The sequence below is a fragment of the Hyaena hyaena genome, unplaced genomic scaffold (genome assembly GCF_003009895.1).
Source record: "Hyaena hyaena isolate Hyena2069 unplaced genomic scaffold, ASM300989v1 scaffold_392, whole genome shotgun sequence".
NCBI lineage: Eukaryota > Metazoa > Chordata > Mammalia > Carnivora > Hyaenidae > Hyaena > Hyaena hyaena.
Window position 1 is genome coordinate 1,457,037 of NW_024081017.1, and position 18,860 is coordinate 1,475,896.

Here is an 18,860-nt window from a genome sequence, read left to right on the forward strand (position 1 = left end):
TATGCAACCCCCCGCCACGGGGGGCCCAGGGCCCCTGCCCCCCTTCCGGCCCGGGCACACTCCGGCCCGGGCACAGCTGGGTCGGCAGCCGCCGGGACACAGCTGACCAGGCCCTTCCCGGCCAGGCGCCTCCGAGCGGCAGCTCCCCCAGGGGGCGGGACCACACGCAGCCTGGACCGAGATAAGCCGGGAGGCGGCGGCCCTGCTGGCCCGGCGGGAGGGGGCAGGGGCCCTCAGAGGCCCCGCGACCGCTTGGGGGTCAGGAACAGTGCAGGTTTCGGGTTCTGCCCTTTCTTCCTGTGTGACCCTAGACAGGTGACTTACCTGAGCTCCAGCCTTCTCATCTATAAAATCCGGTTGGGCACATAGCAAATATTCCAAAAATGTAAGATACTGGTATTATCATGCCAATCAACATCTCTCCCCAGTCTGGGTAGGAATAAATGATCGCACTGGTGACTGGCCCAGGCTGAGTATTTGCGCAGTGCTAGGCAGTGTGGCCAGACAACATATACCATATATATAGTCTAGTACGCTGGTAAAATAACATATATTCTGGATGTTGAAATTGGTGATTTTTTTTTTGAAAAAAGTTTTTTTACTGCTGACATTTTTTAATGTTTATTTATTTTTGAGAGACAGAGAGTGCGGGGGGGGGGGGGGGGGAGAGAGACAGGGAGACACAGAATCGGAAGCAGGCTCCAGGCTCTGAGCTGTCAGCACAGTGCCCCACGCGAGGGTCGAGCTCAGGGACTGTGAGATCATGACCTGAGCCGGGGTCAGGCGCTTGACCAACCACCGTGCCATCCAAGGTGCCCCTACTGCGGACAATGTTTATACTCTTGGGATTTTATTTTACAAGGAGTGTGCAGGTCTTTTAGTAATCCGGAAAGTAATTATAGTACAAACCGTGAAAGCTATTCGCTTGGGCTGAGCTTCTCAAACTAGGGTTAACACCTCAACAGAGGTGGCGCTTGGGGGAAGGGGTGAATACCTGGGCTTGTTTCCCTCCCCCACTAGCCAATCAGAACACTTCATTTCCTGGGGCACCGTGATTGGTTCATGGTGGGCATATGACCCAAAGGGATCCAATGAGCCTTCATCCTGGGACTTAACTCAAAGTTACTGGGAAAAAGGTGGCCGCTTCTATTGGACCATGAGGGTGTATGCAGAGACATCTTCCCTACTAAGAAGGAGAGAAATTGCTTGATGGTGAAGCTAACACGGGCTTTTGCACCCTCTGTCTGAAACTCTTCCTCTAAATATCCACAGAGCTCAGTCCTTTATTCAGGCCTCGGCCCAAACGTCACCTCCTCAGTGACATTTGCCCTCTGGGATGACCCCATTTAAAATACCAACCCTCTGGGCACCTGGGTGACTCAGTTGGTTGAGCCTCGACTCTTGATCTTGGATCAGGTCATGATCTGGGTTTGTGGACTAGAACCTGGCATCCAGCTCTGTGCTGACAGCGCAAAGCTTGCTTGGGATTCTGTGTCTCCCTCTCTCTACCCTTCCCCCACTTTCTCTCTCACAATAAATAAACTTAAAAAAAAATAGCGATTCTCTCATCTCATACTCCTGTCACCTTTAAATGAGTGATGATTTTGCATTCCCCCTGTTTATTATCACCTAATAAGCATTTGATGTTCTGTTATCCGTTTGCTGCCCTCACCAGTTCATTTGTTCATTTGTGCCTCCCTAGCACCTCGAACAGGGCCTGGCACACAGTGGGAACTTGAGAAATAGTTGTGGAGGGGCGCCTCGGTGGTTCCTTCAGTTAAGCTTCCCACTCTTGATTTTGGCTCAGATCATGATCTCCCAGTTCGTGGGTTTGAGCCCCATATCGGGTTCCTCGCTGATAGTGCCGAGCCTGCTTGGAATTCTCTCTCTTTCTGGCCCTCCCCTGTTCTGTCTCTCTCAAAATACACACACACACACACACACACACACGAGAGAGAGAGAGAGAGAGAGAGAGAGAGAGATCTGTGGAGTAAAAGATTAGAGAAACACCAAGCCAGGAGATGTAAAGTGACAGGTGATACTGTGTTAGCCACTGAGCACCCCCAAACTTTCAAAACACCATAGTGATTCAGTGTAATCTCTTCCTCCGGAAATCTGGAAATCAGCATTTGCACCGTTTGTGAAAGAGTGCGACAGACAGAAAGTATGAGCTGTGGTTATGAGAGGCAAAGTGATCCAGTGGTTAAGGGAGGGAGTGTGTTCTGGTGCATCATGCTTCATTCAGGTTCGAGCTCCAACCTTGCGACCTTGGATACATTACTTAATCCTCACTAGTCTCAGTTCTTCATGTATAAAATGGACATAATAAGAGTGCCTATTCCATTGAGAAAACATAAGAATTCAATGAGATAGATCAGGTAAAGTTCTTAAGACAGTACCTGGCACATAGTAAGCACTCAGTAAAACCAAGTTATTTTATTGAAATATAACTGACACATTACATTGCATCACAATTATTATTTGCTTAAGCTCTTTCGAGAAGGATACTGTTACTTACATCTGACTGGTCCTATGGTCTTAATATTCATAGCAACAACAGAAGCCTGTAAAATAGCATATTATGGTCTGTAATTTGTCTTTTCCCAGACTGTATGGGATGCTTACATTCCTCTTCTTGTTATTGTTGTTTGTTTGTTGATTTTGAAAGAGATAGGGAGGGAGGGGCAGAGAGAGGAAACAGAGCAGAGGCTCCAAAGCGGGCTTGGCCCTGACAGCAGAGAGCCCGGACCCGGGGCTCAAACTTATGAACCATGAGATCATGATCTGAGGCAAAATCAGGAGTCTGATGCTTAATCTACTGAGCCCCCCTTCCCTTAGTAGCAGTGCTCAAAAGTAATTTCCATGTGTGCGCCCTCCCAGACTCTAGTATTGTGATTCAAAGTGAGCTCAAAGCATGGGCGCAGGATCCGGACCTGGACAATCTGCCTATTATATTTCTCTGAGCACAGTGATTGGTGCAGGGGTGGCCAAGTGACATGTATTGGTCCAATGGGCATCTGTTCTGGGACTTTTGCTTGACCTGATGGAAAGGAGGGGCTCTCCTTGCATGGGAAGGTGGGGCTGGTAGAATATCAACTTCGCACTGCCCCAGGAGGTGTGAGCCTGCCCTGGAGTGGGGCTATATTAATTAAATTCTATTTTGGCTGCTGTAACAGACTCAAATAATACTGGCGTAAGTAAGACAGACATCTATTTCTTTCTTGTGTAACAATCCAAGAAGGAGCAGTACAATATGGCTGCTCCCTGGTCTCAGAGGGCGAGGCTCCTTCAAGTTTGTTGCTCAGTTATTCAAAGGGCATGAACCCCCCTCAATCCAAGGTGATCCACTCCACTGCTTCATTCTAACCAGCAGGGGGCAGGAAAGGGGGGGGGAAGGGGAGGACACAGTTCTGTTTAGGAGCAGCCCTAAAATTTGCCCACATAGCATAGGTCAAGACATAGTCACATGACCACATCTTGCTGCAAGGGAGACTGGAGATGTTTCTACTCTGGGTGGCCAGCTAAAAATCAGTGGTTGCTCTACTGCCACAGATGGTGACTGGATTTCGTGGGGAGTGAGGGGGGTGGGTAGAGTCTCCTTCTTAGCAAATCAAAGCCCAAAGACTGCAACAAAATCCTGATGATATCTTTGGTATCCCTGGATCCAATGGTGACTGAAGCTGGACTCAATGAACTTTCCAAATACATGAGCCATTAGTTTCCCTTTTTGCATGTCTGTTTGCACTGGGTTTCTGAACACCAGAAGCACAAAGAACCCTGAGTAACAGTGAGATATATAAAGCCCCTAGATGGTGTTCAGCATCTAGGGAAGTTCCTAAGTGAAAACATTAAGAATATGGTTGTTGCAGGGGTGCCTGGGTGGCTTAGTCGGTTAAGCGTCCGACTTTCGCTTAGGTCATGATCTCGCGGTTCGTGGGTTCGAGCCCCGCATCAGGCTCTGTGCTGAGTGCCAGCTCAGAGCCTGGAGCCTGTTTCAGAGTCTGTGACTCCCTCTCTCTCTGACCCTCCCCTGTTCACGCTGTCTCTCTCTCTCTCTCTCTCTCTCTCTCTCTCCTAGAAATAAATAAAACATTAAAAAAAAAAAAAAGAATATGGTTGTTGCAGGCTCCTGGGTGGCTCAGTCGGTTAAGCGTCCAACTTCAGCTCAGGACATGATCTTGCAGTTTGTGACTTTGAGCTCCACATCGGGCTCTGTGTTGACAGCTCTGAGCCTGGAGCCGGCTTTGGATTCTGTATCTTCCTTCCTCTCCTCCTCCTCCCCTGCTCACACTGTCTCTCTCCCTCTCTCTCTCAAAAACAAACATTTAAAAAAATTTACAGAATGTGGTTGTTGTGGGGCGCTTGGGTGGTTCAGTCAGTTAAGTGTCTGACTCTTGATTTTGGCTCTGGTCATGAGCTTCACGGTTTGTGAGTTCAAGCCCCGCGCTGCACTCAGCGCAGAGACTGCTTGGAATTCTTCTCTCCCTTTCTCTCTGCCCCTCCCCCGCACACACTAACTCTCTCTAAATAAATAAATACACTTACAAAAAAATGAATGCAGTTGTTTATGTTGTTAGGACTGTGTTATAGGTGGCCTTATGGGCCCTTCTATCCCTACCTTCTCTGTTTCTTCTTCCTACCCCAGCACAGAGAGAGAGTGTACCCCTCTCCTTTCATCTCCACGCCATGATGTTATTTGTCACGGATTCCAGTGAAATTTCACTTCTTCAGTCTCCCATATACGTGGCGGAAAAGCAGCCTATTGCCCCCCCAAATGTTGGTGAGTCCCGACCTCCGTGTGTGTGACAGCCCCCCACTCTCTGGCATCCAGTCATGTCTCACCCAGACTCTTTCACGAGGCTGTTCGTTTTTTTTGTTTCAGTTTCAGTTTTTGTTTTTTAATTTCGATCTTGATCAAGAGAGAACACGAGGCATAGAACAAACCAGACAGACCTCCTGTTTCATCACTTTGGGTGCTATTTTCAACCACTTCTGTCAGTCCTGAGGTGTCGCCCCCAGTTATAACATTTCTCTGGGGAAAGATCTGACCCCCCACCCCCACCCGTGCCCCACCTGCCTTCTGTGTTTATGGGATGAAGCTCTTCATCCGCCCACCCGTGGACTGATGGCTTTGGAGTGAGGATCAAGTGCCAAGAATATCAGAGAGATGGCATCCGATGGGCTAAAGTTGGGGATGGGGGCGTCACGTGATACAGAGCATGATGGGCTCTATTGGAGAATGCGACTTTTCTGGGAGAGGAGCCCTTCCCCCACTTCCGTGGTGACAGAGGCCAGACCACCAGAGGGAGAAGAGGGACCCCTCAGGTTGAGGAGATGGTGGCTGTGTGCCGGGCGCCGTCCTTCCGCCGCAGCACAAAGTCTCCGGGGGCAGCTGGACTCATTGCGTAGAAGACATTGGCGTTGTCAGGAATCAGCAGCTCTGGCCAGGGGTGGACATGATGGTGAAAGGCCTGTACCGCCTTATACTTCCACCGCGAAAGACCTAAGTCACCTTCTGCCATTTCCTCTGGCACAATAACCTTGGGTCCCTTCAGCCAGTGCTGAGCCCTCCTCTCATTGGGAACCCGGACAACTTCCCACTCAAAGCCTGTACAACCTCAAGTCTCTCCGACCACGGACCTGGGCAACCTCCGGCTCTTTCTGGAGTCTAGACAGCCTGTGCCGCGCAAACCCATCCCAATCAACTTCCTGCTCACCCACCCTTCCCCCCAGCCAATTCCCAGCCAAGTTCATGCTGCTACGGTCTGTGGCCCTCACACTTGATCGCTGAAAAGCCTCCTATATTCCTTCCTTAATGTCCCGCCAAACCCATGTCGTGTCCTCTCCTTGAGAACTGGGGAACCTTCTACCTGTGTCTGTATTGAGCAAGATCATGTTCCCCTCCCCCGAATGTCAATACCATGTGCTACATTCAGATAACTTCAGAGTCTCCATGCTGAACTGGGACAAACTCATTTCCTCACAAACTCAAGCCCAGGCCCCCCCCTTTAGGCCCCCCACCCCATCAGGCTGAGCCTGAACATGATCCTACACATTTAAGCCACAACAACCTCCTTTCCTCCCTCTCCCACGTGACCCTGAACAATTTCACTTCCCCACAAACCCCAAGAAGACACCTTTAGTGTCCTTTTCCCTCACCCAGCCGGGGCAGCCTCGTGACCCCGCAAAATCAAGGCACAAATATTATATTGCCTCTTCTCCCCAACCTGCTTTATCTTTCCCATACTCTGTGTCAGATCGGAGCCACCTCATGGCTGTGTTATGGCCAGCCTTGACCCTGGCCAATCTGCTGCCCTCCTGGCTATTCCCCAGTCCAGCCTCCAAGCCGTCCCTGCTCACCCCTGTCCCCCGGAAGGACTTGGAAGAGCTGGTAGTCACGGGCCCAGGGATGGGCCACATTGTGCTTTTGCAGGGCCCGCTGCACCACAGTGGGGGCCTTGTCCTGACTGGTGAGCTGGGAAGAGAAGGTGGCTGGTGAGGCGTGACGGCCAAGCTCCAAGGGCAGGGCTGTGCCCGCAGGCTCCCGGCCCAACCCCTCACCAAGATGCTCCGATACAGGTTCCCGTGGTCATTGTCAATGCTGACTCGGATGACTCGAGCCTCTGATCCCTGCTGCCCCGGCAAGGAGATGTGGGAGCCACTCAGAGGCAAAGCCAAGGGCCGGGAGCCTGCCAGGTCCGGGCTGAGGGGCAGCTGTAGGCAGTGGGGGTGGGGGCTGAGCGGGGGAAGCCCTACTCATCCCTCTACACAAGTGGAGCCTGGGGACGGGCAGTTGGGCACTCACAAGCCCACATCTCTGCCATCCCATCACATACAGACCTTCACGCCCCGTTGCAAAAACAAACCTACACACGACCAACAAACACGCAAGGCTATGTTTACACACAGGGAATCCGACGCACACAGCAGCAAGTTCACACATACGCTTCTAGTTGTACATCCACAGTTCTGTCAACAGTACCTTGGTGCTGGGGCCCTGGGGCCCTGGCGAGGCCGGGGGACTGCCTGTAGGAGGGTCTTTGGTTCTAGGACTAGATGGAGGAGACCCTGGGGAAAGACTGAGGGAGACACAGAGCCTGAGGTCGAGCGGCTGCTCTGACCTCTGACCCTGCCATCTCTAGTCCTTTTACTAGCTGGGATGCTCACCTGGAGGTGGGGGACGAGGGGTCCCCAGGGCTCCCCCCAGGGGATGAGCCCCTCTCTCGGGACAGCTTTCTAAAGATAGAGATGAGGGATGAGGAGGAGATCAGACTCGGTCCCAGGAGCGGTCTCCCACGTCTGCCCACGTTTCTCCCCGGGCACAGCCCAAGACTCACGCACTGAGGCGCTTGGTGAGGCTGAGACGCCGTCGGATGCGTGGGGAGCTGGGGCAGGAGGCAGCTGGCGGCTCAATGACACGGGAGACACGATAGCTGAGGGGTCAAGGTGCACATGGGATGGGGTGGGGTCAGGAAGCAGCAGGGAATGAGCTGAGAGCTTTGCTAGAATTAGTGGGGAGCCACATTTTGGGTGTATGGGGGGAACGGTTGAGGTTGGGCACCAAATATCAGAGTCAGAGTAGTAAATGGGGGTGGCTATTATGCCATCGGGGTCTGATTAGAGATGAGACGGGATGGCTTGGTCGGCAGGTCACACAGGGATTCGCTACATGGGACTGAGGAGTAAAATTGGGTCAAAAATAGAGTTCAAGGTCAAGTGATCATTGGGGTCAATGACTGAGGCAATAGAATGAAAGGAAACAGTTGGGATAGTTGAGTTGGATGGTCAAACACACACCAAAGTTGGAGTCAATTATTCAGAACTGGGAGTCAGTGACTGGGCTCAGAGATTCAGACTGGGGTTACAAATGAGGTCATAGGTCAGATAGGGTCAGAAGGTGGGCAGGCAGACAGATGGGGCAGGTGAGCGGAATGGCCAACTGTACATTAAAGGCTAAAGTCGGAAAGTCAGATGGGGTCAAAATCTGAGGTCACAGGTTCACTGGGACCCTCACTGGAGAAAATGGGGGTCGGGGTTCAGGAGGGTGTCTGAGGAGTTGGAGCGGTATGTGGGGTAAGTGGGTCCTGTGTGCCATGCGGGGAGGGGCTGGGGGGGGCTGGGCGCAGTCACCTCTGCTCCTCGCTGAGCTGGTGCTGGGCGTGCAGGGCCGCCAGGATGGGAGCGTGGGGACTCAGGCAGTAGTTCCGACAGCGTTTCTGCAGCTGCTGGATGTGGGCCAGGATCTCCCACTCCTGAGGGGGTGGCCTCTGAGAACCTGCCCCCGCCCTGCCCCCACCTCACCCCCCCATCCCGCCCCCTCCCCCAGTGCAGCTCACCTTCCTCCTCTTCTCAAAGTTGATGAGCTCCCCCTGGGGGCAAACTTTGTCTGAACCAGAGCCTCCAGAATCAAGGATGGAGGGTCAAGGTCAGGGGCTGGGATGTCAGGAGCCCCACTGTGCTAAGGGGGCTGGGGTAGAGAGTGCTGGGCGGGGTCAAGGGGAGAATGTCAGGAGGCCCACTGTGCTGCGGGGAAGTGGGACTGGGGTCAGGAGTCAAGGGTCAGGGGTCAGGGGTCAGACCTCCAGCATGTCCGGCAGGGCCGTGTCCAGCATAACCAGGTCCGTGAGAAAGGTGCCAAGGTAAGGGACAGGGCCTGGGGGCAGGTTCTGTGGCCCCGGAGCTCCGGTTACTCTCAGCCAACACTGACCCCATCGCGTACCACCTCTTTCTGTGAGGATTCTGCTTGTCCCCCATCCCAAGCCGCCTCACTCACCGGGGACAGGCTTCCTGGGAGGGTGTCCTCCTCCTGGGGGCTCTCGGCGGCCTCCTCCTGGGGGGAGGGAAGAACTGAGGGTCCTGGGGTCTCTCTGACCCTTTTCTCAGGAAACGTGCCTCACGACCCACCACCTACCTGCTTTGCCTTCAGCAACCACCGGCCCGTTGTAAAGGCCAAACCCAGGGAAAACTGAACAAGGGAAGGGAGCAGATAACAAGGGACAGGCCTTGGCCTCCAGGGGCGGCCTCAGCACAGGCGAGCGACCTTGTCCCGGCCTGAATGACACAGGCCTGACACCCATGCCCTGAACCCTGCCTTCACAGCATCGCTCTAGCTGGTAATGATGGTAATGAGTTATAGACTCACTAGGCCGTTATTATATAGACACGTCTCCCTACATAAGGCCTGATATTCCCCCTCACCCCCACCCAGGGCAGGAACCTCGTCTGTCTGGCTCATGGTGGGAGTCTCCCAGCACAGTGCCTGGTATACAGTAGGTGCTGAATTCACAGCTCCCTGTTCCTTTTTTTTTTTTTTTAATGTTTTAGTTATTTTTGAGAGAGAGAGAGAGAGACAGTGTGAGCAGGGGAGGGTTAGAAAAAGAGGGAGACACAGAATCCAAAGACAGGCCCCAGGCTCTGAGCTGTCAGCACAGAGCTCGACATGGGGCTCAAACCCATGAACCGTGGGATCATGACCTGAGCCAAAGTCGGACGCTCAACCGACTGAGCGCTCCATGCGCCCCAGAGCTCCCCGCTCCTTGACCTCTTATCCTTTATTCAAGACATTCATTCACGCACAGGTATTTCCTGAGCAGCTACTCTGGGCCAGGCTGTGTTCTGAGTGCAAGGGAGGCAGCAGTGAGCCAAAGAGACCTAAACTCCTGGCTTCGCAGAGCAGACCTCAGCCAGGGAGAGACAGCAACTGCCCATGTGCCAGGCGGAGATGAAGGCAATAAGGGAGCAAGTGGAGCGAGACCTGAAGAAGGTGAGTGTGAAGAATGTTCTGGGCCGCAGGAACAGGCTTCACATTCCAACTCTTCTGGACTCATGCTAAGGATCAGCACCTGGCCGCAGTTAGAATCTAAACCTGGGGGCGCCTGGGTGGCTCAGTCGATTAAGCGTCCGACTTCGGCTCAGGTCACGATCTCACAGTTCGTGGGTTGGAGCCCCGTGTCTGGCTCCGTGCTGACAGCTCAGAGCCTGGAACCTGGTTTGGATTCTGTGCCTCCCTCTCTCTCTGACCCTCCCCTGCTCACACTGTCTTTCTCTCTCTCAGAAATAAATAAAACATTAAAAAAAAAAAGTATCTAAATCTTGCCTCTGTTAAAGTCAGACTTGTGGTACGCCATTTTTAGTTTAGCTTATCAAAGTCAAGTCCTAGCACTATTTTATTTAATTTATTTTTTTTACTCTTTGCTATGACTCTGGCCTCAAGTGACCTTGTCCATGTAACTTCTGGTATTTGTTGAAGGAATAAACAAGGCAGTCACCGCATGTGAGTTTAGCGAGGGCAGCAGAGGCAGTAAAAGCCTGTGGCTGCTGGCGAACAAAAGAGAAGGTCATGGGTGAGGTGTGTTGGAAAGGACACTGAATGTTATGACAAAGACAAGCGCTGCCCAGCCCCAGGTCCCTTTTTTTTGGGGGGGGGCCTGGGGTCCTCGGGGGTCCCCACCCATCTTTACCTGGGAAAGAATCTCTCGACTACTCAGGTGGTTGTTCTCATCGGAGAAAATCTGCGAAAGTTTTCTGAAAGTGGATAACCGTTCCCTGGAGGGGGTGGGGGGTGCCAAGGGAGGGGTCACGGATCAGTGCCTGAGAAGGTCAGAGCCACGCTGGGGAGGAGGGCCCGCCCCACCCCTCCTTCTCCCGTCCTCACCGGCCAACGGCGCCCCAGCTCCGCTTGAGGCGGTAAATGGGGTTGGACTGCAGGGCGGACAGTATGGCGCGCAGGGAGGAGAAATTCCGCAGTTCGCGGCAGCGCTGTGGGGGGGCGTGGGGTGGGGGTGCTGGTCACATCCCAAGCCTGACCCCCAGCTCGGATCCACGACTTCTGACCCCAGGCCAGACTCCTACAACCCGCCCCACGTCTGACAAGCTCCTGAGTCCGCCTCCTCCCTGGGGACCCTCCACTCTCTACCTCGCACCTGGGCTTCCTTTGTCGCTTCTCTCCGGGCCCTAGACTTGCCCGCTGTATCTCCCCAGGACCCAGACCTCTCCTCCCCGAACCTATGTCCCACCCCAGGTGGGTATCAACCGTCTACACTTCCCCTCCCCTTCTCTCCATTCCCCCCACCGCCCATCGGGCCCGTATTTGTTTCTCAGCCTCAGCCTTGAGGCTCTTGCCCCTCCCCCACCCAGTCCCTTTAGGGCCCTCCGCCCCCTTCTCTGGGCTTTAGTCCTTCCTCCAATCCACCGCCACCCCATGACCTTCTCCCACCCCTTCCTCTCATCCCTAAACCCACGCAGTGTCCCTCTGCAGTCCCGGGCCCTGGCCCTGGCCCCTTCTAGGCTTTCCCTTAGGTACTTCGCAAGCCCAACCCTCCCCTCATTCCCAGCCCTCTGTCTTGGGCCTTCGCCTCCAGGCCCCTGCTTGTCACCAGGCCCGTTCCCCACCCCCGTGCCCCGCCCCCACGTCCTCTCACCCCCGCCGCCCAACAAGCACCTGGGCGATGCAGATCCACTTCTCCAGCCGCTGCGCCCTCTGTGGGGCGGCCAGGCCCTGCGCTCCGAGCACGGAGCCCAGCACGCAACCGATCACCATGTTGAACTGGGTCACGGTGGCGCGCACAGTGGGGGCAGTGCCTGCGGCCCCTGGGCGGTCTCGCTGGGACCACACGGAGCCCAGGCACTCGCAGGGCCGCACCCGAGAAAAGAGCTCCTGGGTGAAGAGAGGGGGTCGGGGAGGGGGGGTGGGATCCGTGCTCCGCGGAGCCTGCCCCGTTCCCGCGCCCCGCCCTGGCCCTTACCACGTCCATGAAGGTCAGCTGCTCCGCCACTTCATCTACGCTGAAGTCTAGGAGCTCAGGGCCTTCCCGCGCCAGTCCTGCCTCCTCTTCCCAGCAGCTTTCTGGGGAATCTGGGCGGGGGGTCTCGGAAGCTTCAAGAAGGCCTGAGGGAGAAGAAGGGCTTTGACTCCAGGACTGGCTGGGGCACCTTGGACAAATGCCTTAGTGTCTCTGAGTCTCACTTTACTTATCTGCAAAATGGAAACCTCTAAGTATTTTTATTTATTTATTTATTTTTAATGTTTTTCTGAGAGAGAGACAGAGTGAGCAGGGGAGGGTCAGAGACAGAGAGGGAGACACATAATCGGAAGCAGGCTCCAGGCTCTGAGCCATCAGCACAGAACCTGATGCGGGGCTCGAACCCACGAACCGTGAGATCATGACCTGAGCCAAAGTCTGACACTTAGCCAACTGAGCCACCCAGGCGCCCCTCTCCCTGAGTATTTTTAAGAGTGTCACAGCAACAGAAACGTTTATGTAGCATCTTGGGTGGTCATCCACCTCAGGTGATTTAACACAGTAACCGAGCGAGGGAGGTATTATTGTATACCTTCCACGGCTGGGGAAACTGAGGCAGGAAAACTTTGCCCTAAGTTGCACCTTCAGGGAATGGCAGGGCAGGGATTTGAAGCCAGGTGCTTAAAGGCTAGAGTAGCAGAGAGAGGTTTGTGGGTTTTGGGGATTTTTTTGTTTTGTTTTTGAAGCTATATTAAAATAAAATCCATCTACCCTATTGTGGTGAGAGGTAGTATAGCCTTGGAGTTAAGGGAAGGTTATTGTTAGTCCCAAGTTCAATTCCAAATTTGTCCACCAGGCTTGCTATGTGAACTTTAACCTCCCTTGTGCCTTGATTTCTTCATCTGGATTTTTAAAAAATCAAGGGGATCGTATATACTAGACTGCTATAAAATAATCAATAGGAATAATTTTTGGGGTGCCCGGATTCTTCAGTCAGTACAGCATGAGACTCTTGATATCAGGGTCGTGAGTTCAAGCCCACATTGGGTGTGGATCCTACTTAGAAAAAGAAAAAAAAGGAATGATTTTTCCCATAGTGGAATCCAGTGGTGGCGCGCCCTAGAGGAAATTTTGCCACAAGTCAGCCACATGGGGCGGAAAGGCACAGTGAATTTGTGCCACTCAACCTCCAAATGTCCCTTCAAGACCTTTGTCTCTTTGGGAAACCTGTTCGCAATCATCTTCACCCACAACACAACTCTCTTGCTCGTGAGCACCCATTAGGTTAGCTCTAGGATTGCAAGAACTATCGAAGTCTGGACTCTGGTTTGCTTGGAAATTACGAATGTCATTCACCATTCTGGAAAGTAATGTCACTAGAGTTTATGCTCCTGCACCTGTGTGGTGCCTTAGTTGGTGTTTGTGAATGTGACATCACATTCACCATGATGCTCTGAGAGACCAAGGCTCTAGGCCACCTCGCCACATCTTCTAGTAAGTCATGCCCACGTGCTAACACAGCAACAAACACAGTTTATTATTGTATAAGCTGCTTTCATTTTATTTTTCCTTCATATTAGAGTTACAGTGCCATATTATCGTTTTTAAATTATCTCTGTAAGTGCATTTAATTAGCGATCTTTCATTTCAAATTAGGACAGGTGGTGTTGCAAAATCCTAGTTTTAAAAAGTTGCCATTGGGGGAAAAATTGCACCTAAATTAATCAAATCTATAGGTCTTACGGCAAATGTGGGGATAGAGGAACATGCTACGTGTCACCATGAGACAGTGAACAGGTAAGTGGAGAATATGAGACATTCCTCAGGACAAATGACTCATTTCCCCTCCCTAATGACATTAAACAAAAGGCAAAGGGAGATTGTCATAGAATAAAAGAGACCCAAGAAATGAAAGACCAAGTGCCTTGGGGCGCCTGGGTGGCTCAGTCAGTTAAGCATCTGACTTCAGCTCAGGTCATGATCTCACAGTCCATGGGTTTGAGCCCTCCATATTGACAGTGTGGATCCTGCTTGGGATTCTGGGATTCTCTCTCTCCTCTGCCCCTCGCCAACTCGTGCTCTCTCTTTAAATAAATAAACTTTTAAAAAAGAAGAAGAAAGACCAGTGCCTTGAATGGATGTTTGGATTTCAGAGAAAAACCTTAAAAAAAAAAAAAAAGGCCATTTAGGGAAAAGGGGTGATTAGATTCTGGACTAGGTATTTTTTTTTTATATTAAGTAATCATTGCTGATTTTGTTAGAAAACACTGTAGGCACGAGGTTATATATTTTTTTATAAGGTTTTTTTTTTTAATGTTTATTTATTTCTAGGAGAGAGAGAGACAGTGTGAGCAGGGGAGGGTCAGAGAGAGAGGGAGTCACAGACTGAAAACAGGCTCCAGGCTCTGAGCTGGCAGTCAGCACAGAGCCCGACACGGGGCTCGAACCCACGAACCGCGAGATCATGACCTAAGCGAAAGTCGGACGCTTAACCGACTAAGCCACCCAGGCGCCCCTATATTTTTTAAAAATCCTAAAACCAGTCCTTGTCGATTGAGGTACATACCAAAGTATTTACGTGTGCAGTGACATAAGTATGGGATTTGTTTTCAAATCATCCTGAAAAACCATTTTTGTGCCAAATTCTTAATTTTTAAAAAACTTTTAATGTTTGATTTATTTCTGAGAGATATATATAGAGAGAAAGACAGCATGAGCAGGAGAGGGTCAGAGAGAGAGACACACACAGAATAGGAAACAGGCTCCAGGCTCTGAGCTAGCTGTCAGCACAGAGCCCGACCCGGGGCTTGAACCCACAAACAGTGAGATCATGACCTGAGCCAAAGTCGGAGGCTTAACTGATTGAGCCACCCAGGCGGCCCGTGCCAAATTCTTAATTGCTGAAAATGAGCAATGGGTGTCTGAGAGCTCTTTATACCATTCTCTCTACTTTTCTGTGTATCGGAAATTTTCCATACTGAAAACTAATCCCCGCAAAAAAGATGTTAAAATTCAGTGTTTCTCAGAGCAGGGCACACAGTAGGCATCTAATATGTGTTCATTTTCTCCTCTGACTTCAAGAACTCACAGTTTAGCGTGGTACTTTGAATAGAATTTCCTACAGTGGTGGAGATATTTTTCTACCCGCGCTGTCCAACATGGCTACCGAGAAATGTGGCCAATGTTAACGAATAGCTGACATTTTTATTTTAAGTTCAAGGTCTATAACTCCCTGCTGCTAGTAGCTACCCCACTGGACCATTTAGCTCTAATGCCTTGAAATCAGCTGGCGTAATCCTGCCGGCAGAGGAAGAAAGACCAAGAGGGAAGACGCAGGGATAAAATATATATAAATAACTGAGGCTTTGTCACCAGGGAGAGAGAAGTCTGCTACTCTGTAAAGCAGAGAGGAATGTGGCCACTTTAATCTGAGGATTAAAAGATGGGGGTTAGGGATTTAGATGCTTTTGTGATAGGGCTCAGGTTGACCACAAACGACTGAAAGATGATACTTTATAAGCAGGATGCGATTATTCACTCAACAAATCTTGGATGTTCCTGCCCTGTGGACAGAGTCTGGGACAAGCCAAGGAGTGCTATGCAGAAAAATAAGGCCGGCAAGGACGCAGAGTAGGATATATTTGCTGGGAGACGATCAGAAAAAGCAGGTCTGAAGAAGTGAACAAACACCTGAACGAAGGATGTAGATATTTTCCCCTCCCCCACAAAGTTCTCTACAACACAGGTTGGCAAGCTCTGCAAAGGACCAGATAGTTTGCTGATGCCGTCTCCACAAGAGAACGAATAGCAGTATGGCTCCTTATACGTTTTCTTTTGTTTTTTTGTTTATATCTGAGAGAGAGAGAGAGAGAGAGAGAGAGACAGCTTGAGCAGGGGAGGGTCAGAGAGAGAGGGAGATACAGAATCCGGAACAGGCTCCAGGCTCTGAGCTAGCTGTCAGCACAGAGCCCAACGCGGGGCTCGAACCCACGAACTATGAGATCATGACCTGAGCCAAAGTCGGATGCTTAACCGACTGAGCCACCCAGGCGCTCCTCCTTATGCGTTTTCATTATAAGTGGTAGACTCCAATAAGCGAGAATCAGTGATAACAATAATGAAAATAACACGATTTGCCAAGCCCTCACTGCTCCCTTATTTACTTGTTTACTGCTACCCTCCCTAGCGAACTGGGAGCCACTGTCTACTGTTATTTGCCAGAACCAGTAGCTACATATTTGCTGAAGGAATAAAGAGGTCAATGAGGTAAATACTATTATCACTCCCATTTCACAGATACGGAAACTGAGGCTCAGAGGTGGAAGTGGCTTATTCAAGGTGGCACAGTCAGCAAATGGCAGGACTGGGATATGAACCCGGGTCTCTGTAGCTCCTAGACTAAGTGGCAATGGAATGGTTGTAGCTAGAAACACAGGGCATCCTGACCCGGTGGCGGAGTATTTTTGTAGTGAGGGGGGAGGGGTGCTAGACAGATGCTGATACTGTAGACTAGAGGTCACTACCCCATTTTACAGGTGGGGAGAGGAAGGCTCAGACAGGATTAAGAACTTTGCCCAAGATCTGTAGCATCTCTGTGAGGGGAGAAGGCCCTGGGGGGGGACGGGTCGTGCAGGAAAAGTCCTGCTCAGGGCACTCTGGGGTGCCCCCTACCCCTCACCTGTGCGCGCCTCAGAATCCTCTTCTTCCTGCTTCCGCTCGGCCTCTTCCAGGAAATCTCCTAGAAGCTTCTCTGCCTCCCGGGCCTCGGGCCCTGCCGGGGCCGCCCAGCCCAGAAAGGTGCGGACGCTGCCTAGGTCCGAGTGGGCAGGGGGAGCCCGGAAGTCCTGAGGGTGATCCCGCAGCCAGGAGCCCAGCACCGACACCACAGCCCTGGCCGGAGTGGAGGGCCTCAGAGCGCAGCCCAGAGCTCTGGACCCAGGGAGCCCCGACGCCTCAGATGCGACCCGGGACATCTAGGACCCCCTACCCTCACCTAGGGGAGACCAACCTTAAGTTCTTGTTGACGGGCAGACCTCCTCCTTCGGTCTTCTCGATCTCTATTCTGGGAAAAGCAACCCCCCAACCCCCCATCAGGTGAAGAGGGAGGCTAGGGGGCGGTTAGGGGGAAGGCAGGCAGGAGGCAGCCCCCAGGGGAGAGGCTGGGGGGGGTGAGAGCTCGGAGGTTTCCCGTCGGTACTGACCCTGGAGGCAGGGGCGGTGGCGGCGGTGGCAGGAGAAGTCCCAGCACGCGGGCAGTGGACACAAAGGCCCTGTGGGTGGCCAGGAAGGCAGGCACGAAGCCCGGGTCCTGCTCGCGGTCCCCAGACACCAATTCCCGCACCAGCCGCTCCAGCCTCGCCGCCCTCAGCGCCCGCACCTTGCTCGTGCGGTAATGGACGAAGGCGTCCGCAGCGGGGCTGGGGGCCTGCGGGGCAAGGGGGGAGGCGGCAGAGAGACACAAAAGGGGTGGCCCGGAGTACCCCCCTTTCCCATTATGCCCGTCGCTAAGCACTGCTCTGACATCTGGTCCTGCCCGCTTCTCGGAATCCGGCCTCCTGGATTCATTATTCTGCTCCAAGCCCTAAAGACCCTCGCAACTCGCCGAGGACCCGGTCGTCCGCCCAGGCCCCGCCCCGCGCCCTCATTCACTCGCCCCCCGCCCCCACCCCTGCCAGGCTGCTCCCCGCTCTCCAGACGCGCTTCGCTGGTCCTTCCCGGGCCCAGCCCTCCACCGCAGTCCGCTCTCACCCGGCTGCTTCTAACGACTACCCCTCCCTCCAGCTCCGCCCACTAAACCTGGCGGACCTAGGCCCCGCCGTCCGGTTCAGTCCCCGGGTCCCCGCTCCGGAAGCGCGCTGTCAACCTGCCACTCCTCGACCCCCTTCACCAGGCCGTCCTCCCGCGGGGGGAGGGGGCTTTTCTGCCCCAACCAGGTCGGCCTCTAAGCCCCGCCCCTCCCCGGGGCGCAGCCCCGCCCCTCGGCCGTGCCCTCACCTCTACCTGCAGGCTTCTCTGCTCCACTCAGCCCCGCCCTCCCCCGGCCTCCTCCGGCCCCTTCCCCACCTGGCTGCCCCCAGGCCCTTCCCTCGGGCTCGAGCGCTGACTGAGCTGCCGACGTAAGGAGACGCTGTACACCGCTCCCTCCTCGGTCTCCTCGCCCCAGTCCTGCAGCGGCGCCTGGACGCGGAGGCGGGCTTGAGGGCGCCGCGGGAGGCGGGGGGGGGGGGGACCCGAGCCCTCGGCCCCCCTCTCCCGCGAGGACTTAAGCCGGGGCTTCTAGCACCACTCCCCCTTCCCGGTCGGACTCTGCGAAACTCGGGGCGGCGTCCCGGGCTAGGGAAGTCCCCAGGGAACCTTCCCCCCTGGTCCCGAGAGGATGGAGTGGCATTCGGGGACGTCCTAGGGTCCAGGCTCACGGACCCTCCTGTAAATGAGCTCAGAGACGTCCCCCCCCCCATTCTTAAGAGGTACCAGCCACCTCCCTGGGTCGGGGACCGGGAGGCCAAGGTTGGGAATCCCCTGCCGGTACCAAGGGTCCGATTTGAGGGGAGACAGGGTCTGAAAGGCGGGCACCTGGAGCTTCTGGGCCTTAGGATCGCCAGGGATGTGGCGTCCGGGACTCCGGGTCCCCTTACCAGGGCGAGGTCCTTGCCCGTCGTCCGATCCATGGCCAGTGCCCGTCCCGCTCCACGGCGCCGCTGACTGAGGCGGAAGGGCCGACGGGCGGCGGGCAGTGGCCGGGCGTTGGGGCCCGTGGGGCAGGGCGGGGCGACCGGGCTGTGCAGGGGCGGGGCAGGACCCAAGGCTCTCGGATGCCCCCAGCTGGACCCCAGCGCCCAGCCCAGGCCACGGAGAGGTCCAGGCTTTAGGTGTATATCAATCTGTGCCCAGGAGAAAGGACACCTCTCTCTTCCAGGGAAGGGCTCTTTTCTGTGTCTCCGGGTGTGGTGAGCCAGTGTATATAGCTAAGTGGGGGAGGGGGGGTGTCTGCGGCCCCAGGAAGAGAGTACCCTGTCCTCAAAGTGGACCACGCCTGGTCCACTCCGCGTGTGTAGGTATCTCCTATTTTCCTGGAGGTGGGGGTGCTCAATCTGTGTCCCCAGCTGATGGGAGGCCTCA

General features: G+C 53.8%; 1 protein-coding gene across 2 annotated transcripts; it reads right to left on the bottom strand.

The window, feature by feature from the left end:
• Window positions 1-5,090: 5,090 nt before the first annotated feature.
• RGL3 (ral guanine nucleotide dissociation stimulator like 3) lies at window positions 5,091-18,409 on the bottom strand. 2 transcript variants are annotated; one of them, XM_039251026.1, is made up of 19 exons: window positions 18,377-18,409; window positions 17,805-17,918; window positions 16,943-17,166; window positions 16,750-16,803; window positions 16,420-16,631; window positions 11,745-11,887; window positions 11,441-11,656; window positions 10,655-10,758; window positions 10,461-10,545; window positions 8,774-8,830; window positions 8,580-8,666; window positions 8,337-8,369; window positions 8,131-8,252; window positions 7,338-7,433; window positions 7,168-7,236; window positions 6,983-7,079; window positions 6,562-6,714; window positions 6,361-6,475; window positions 5,091-5,440 (listed from the first exon to the last, which is right to left on the bottom strand). In XM_039251026.1, the coding sequence occupies exons 1-19, from the start codon at window positions 18,407-18,409 to the stop codon at window positions 5,322-5,324; spliced, it is 2,133 nt and encodes a 710-aa protein (XP_039106957.1). In that variant the 3' UTR covers window positions 5,091-5,321. The 2 variants fall into 2 exon arrangements, with proteins under 2 accessions (XP_039106957.1, XP_039106958.1); XM_039251027.1 differs by having other exon boundaries at window positions 6,983-7,097.
• Between the last annotated feature and the right edge of the window lie 451 nt (window positions 18,410-18,860).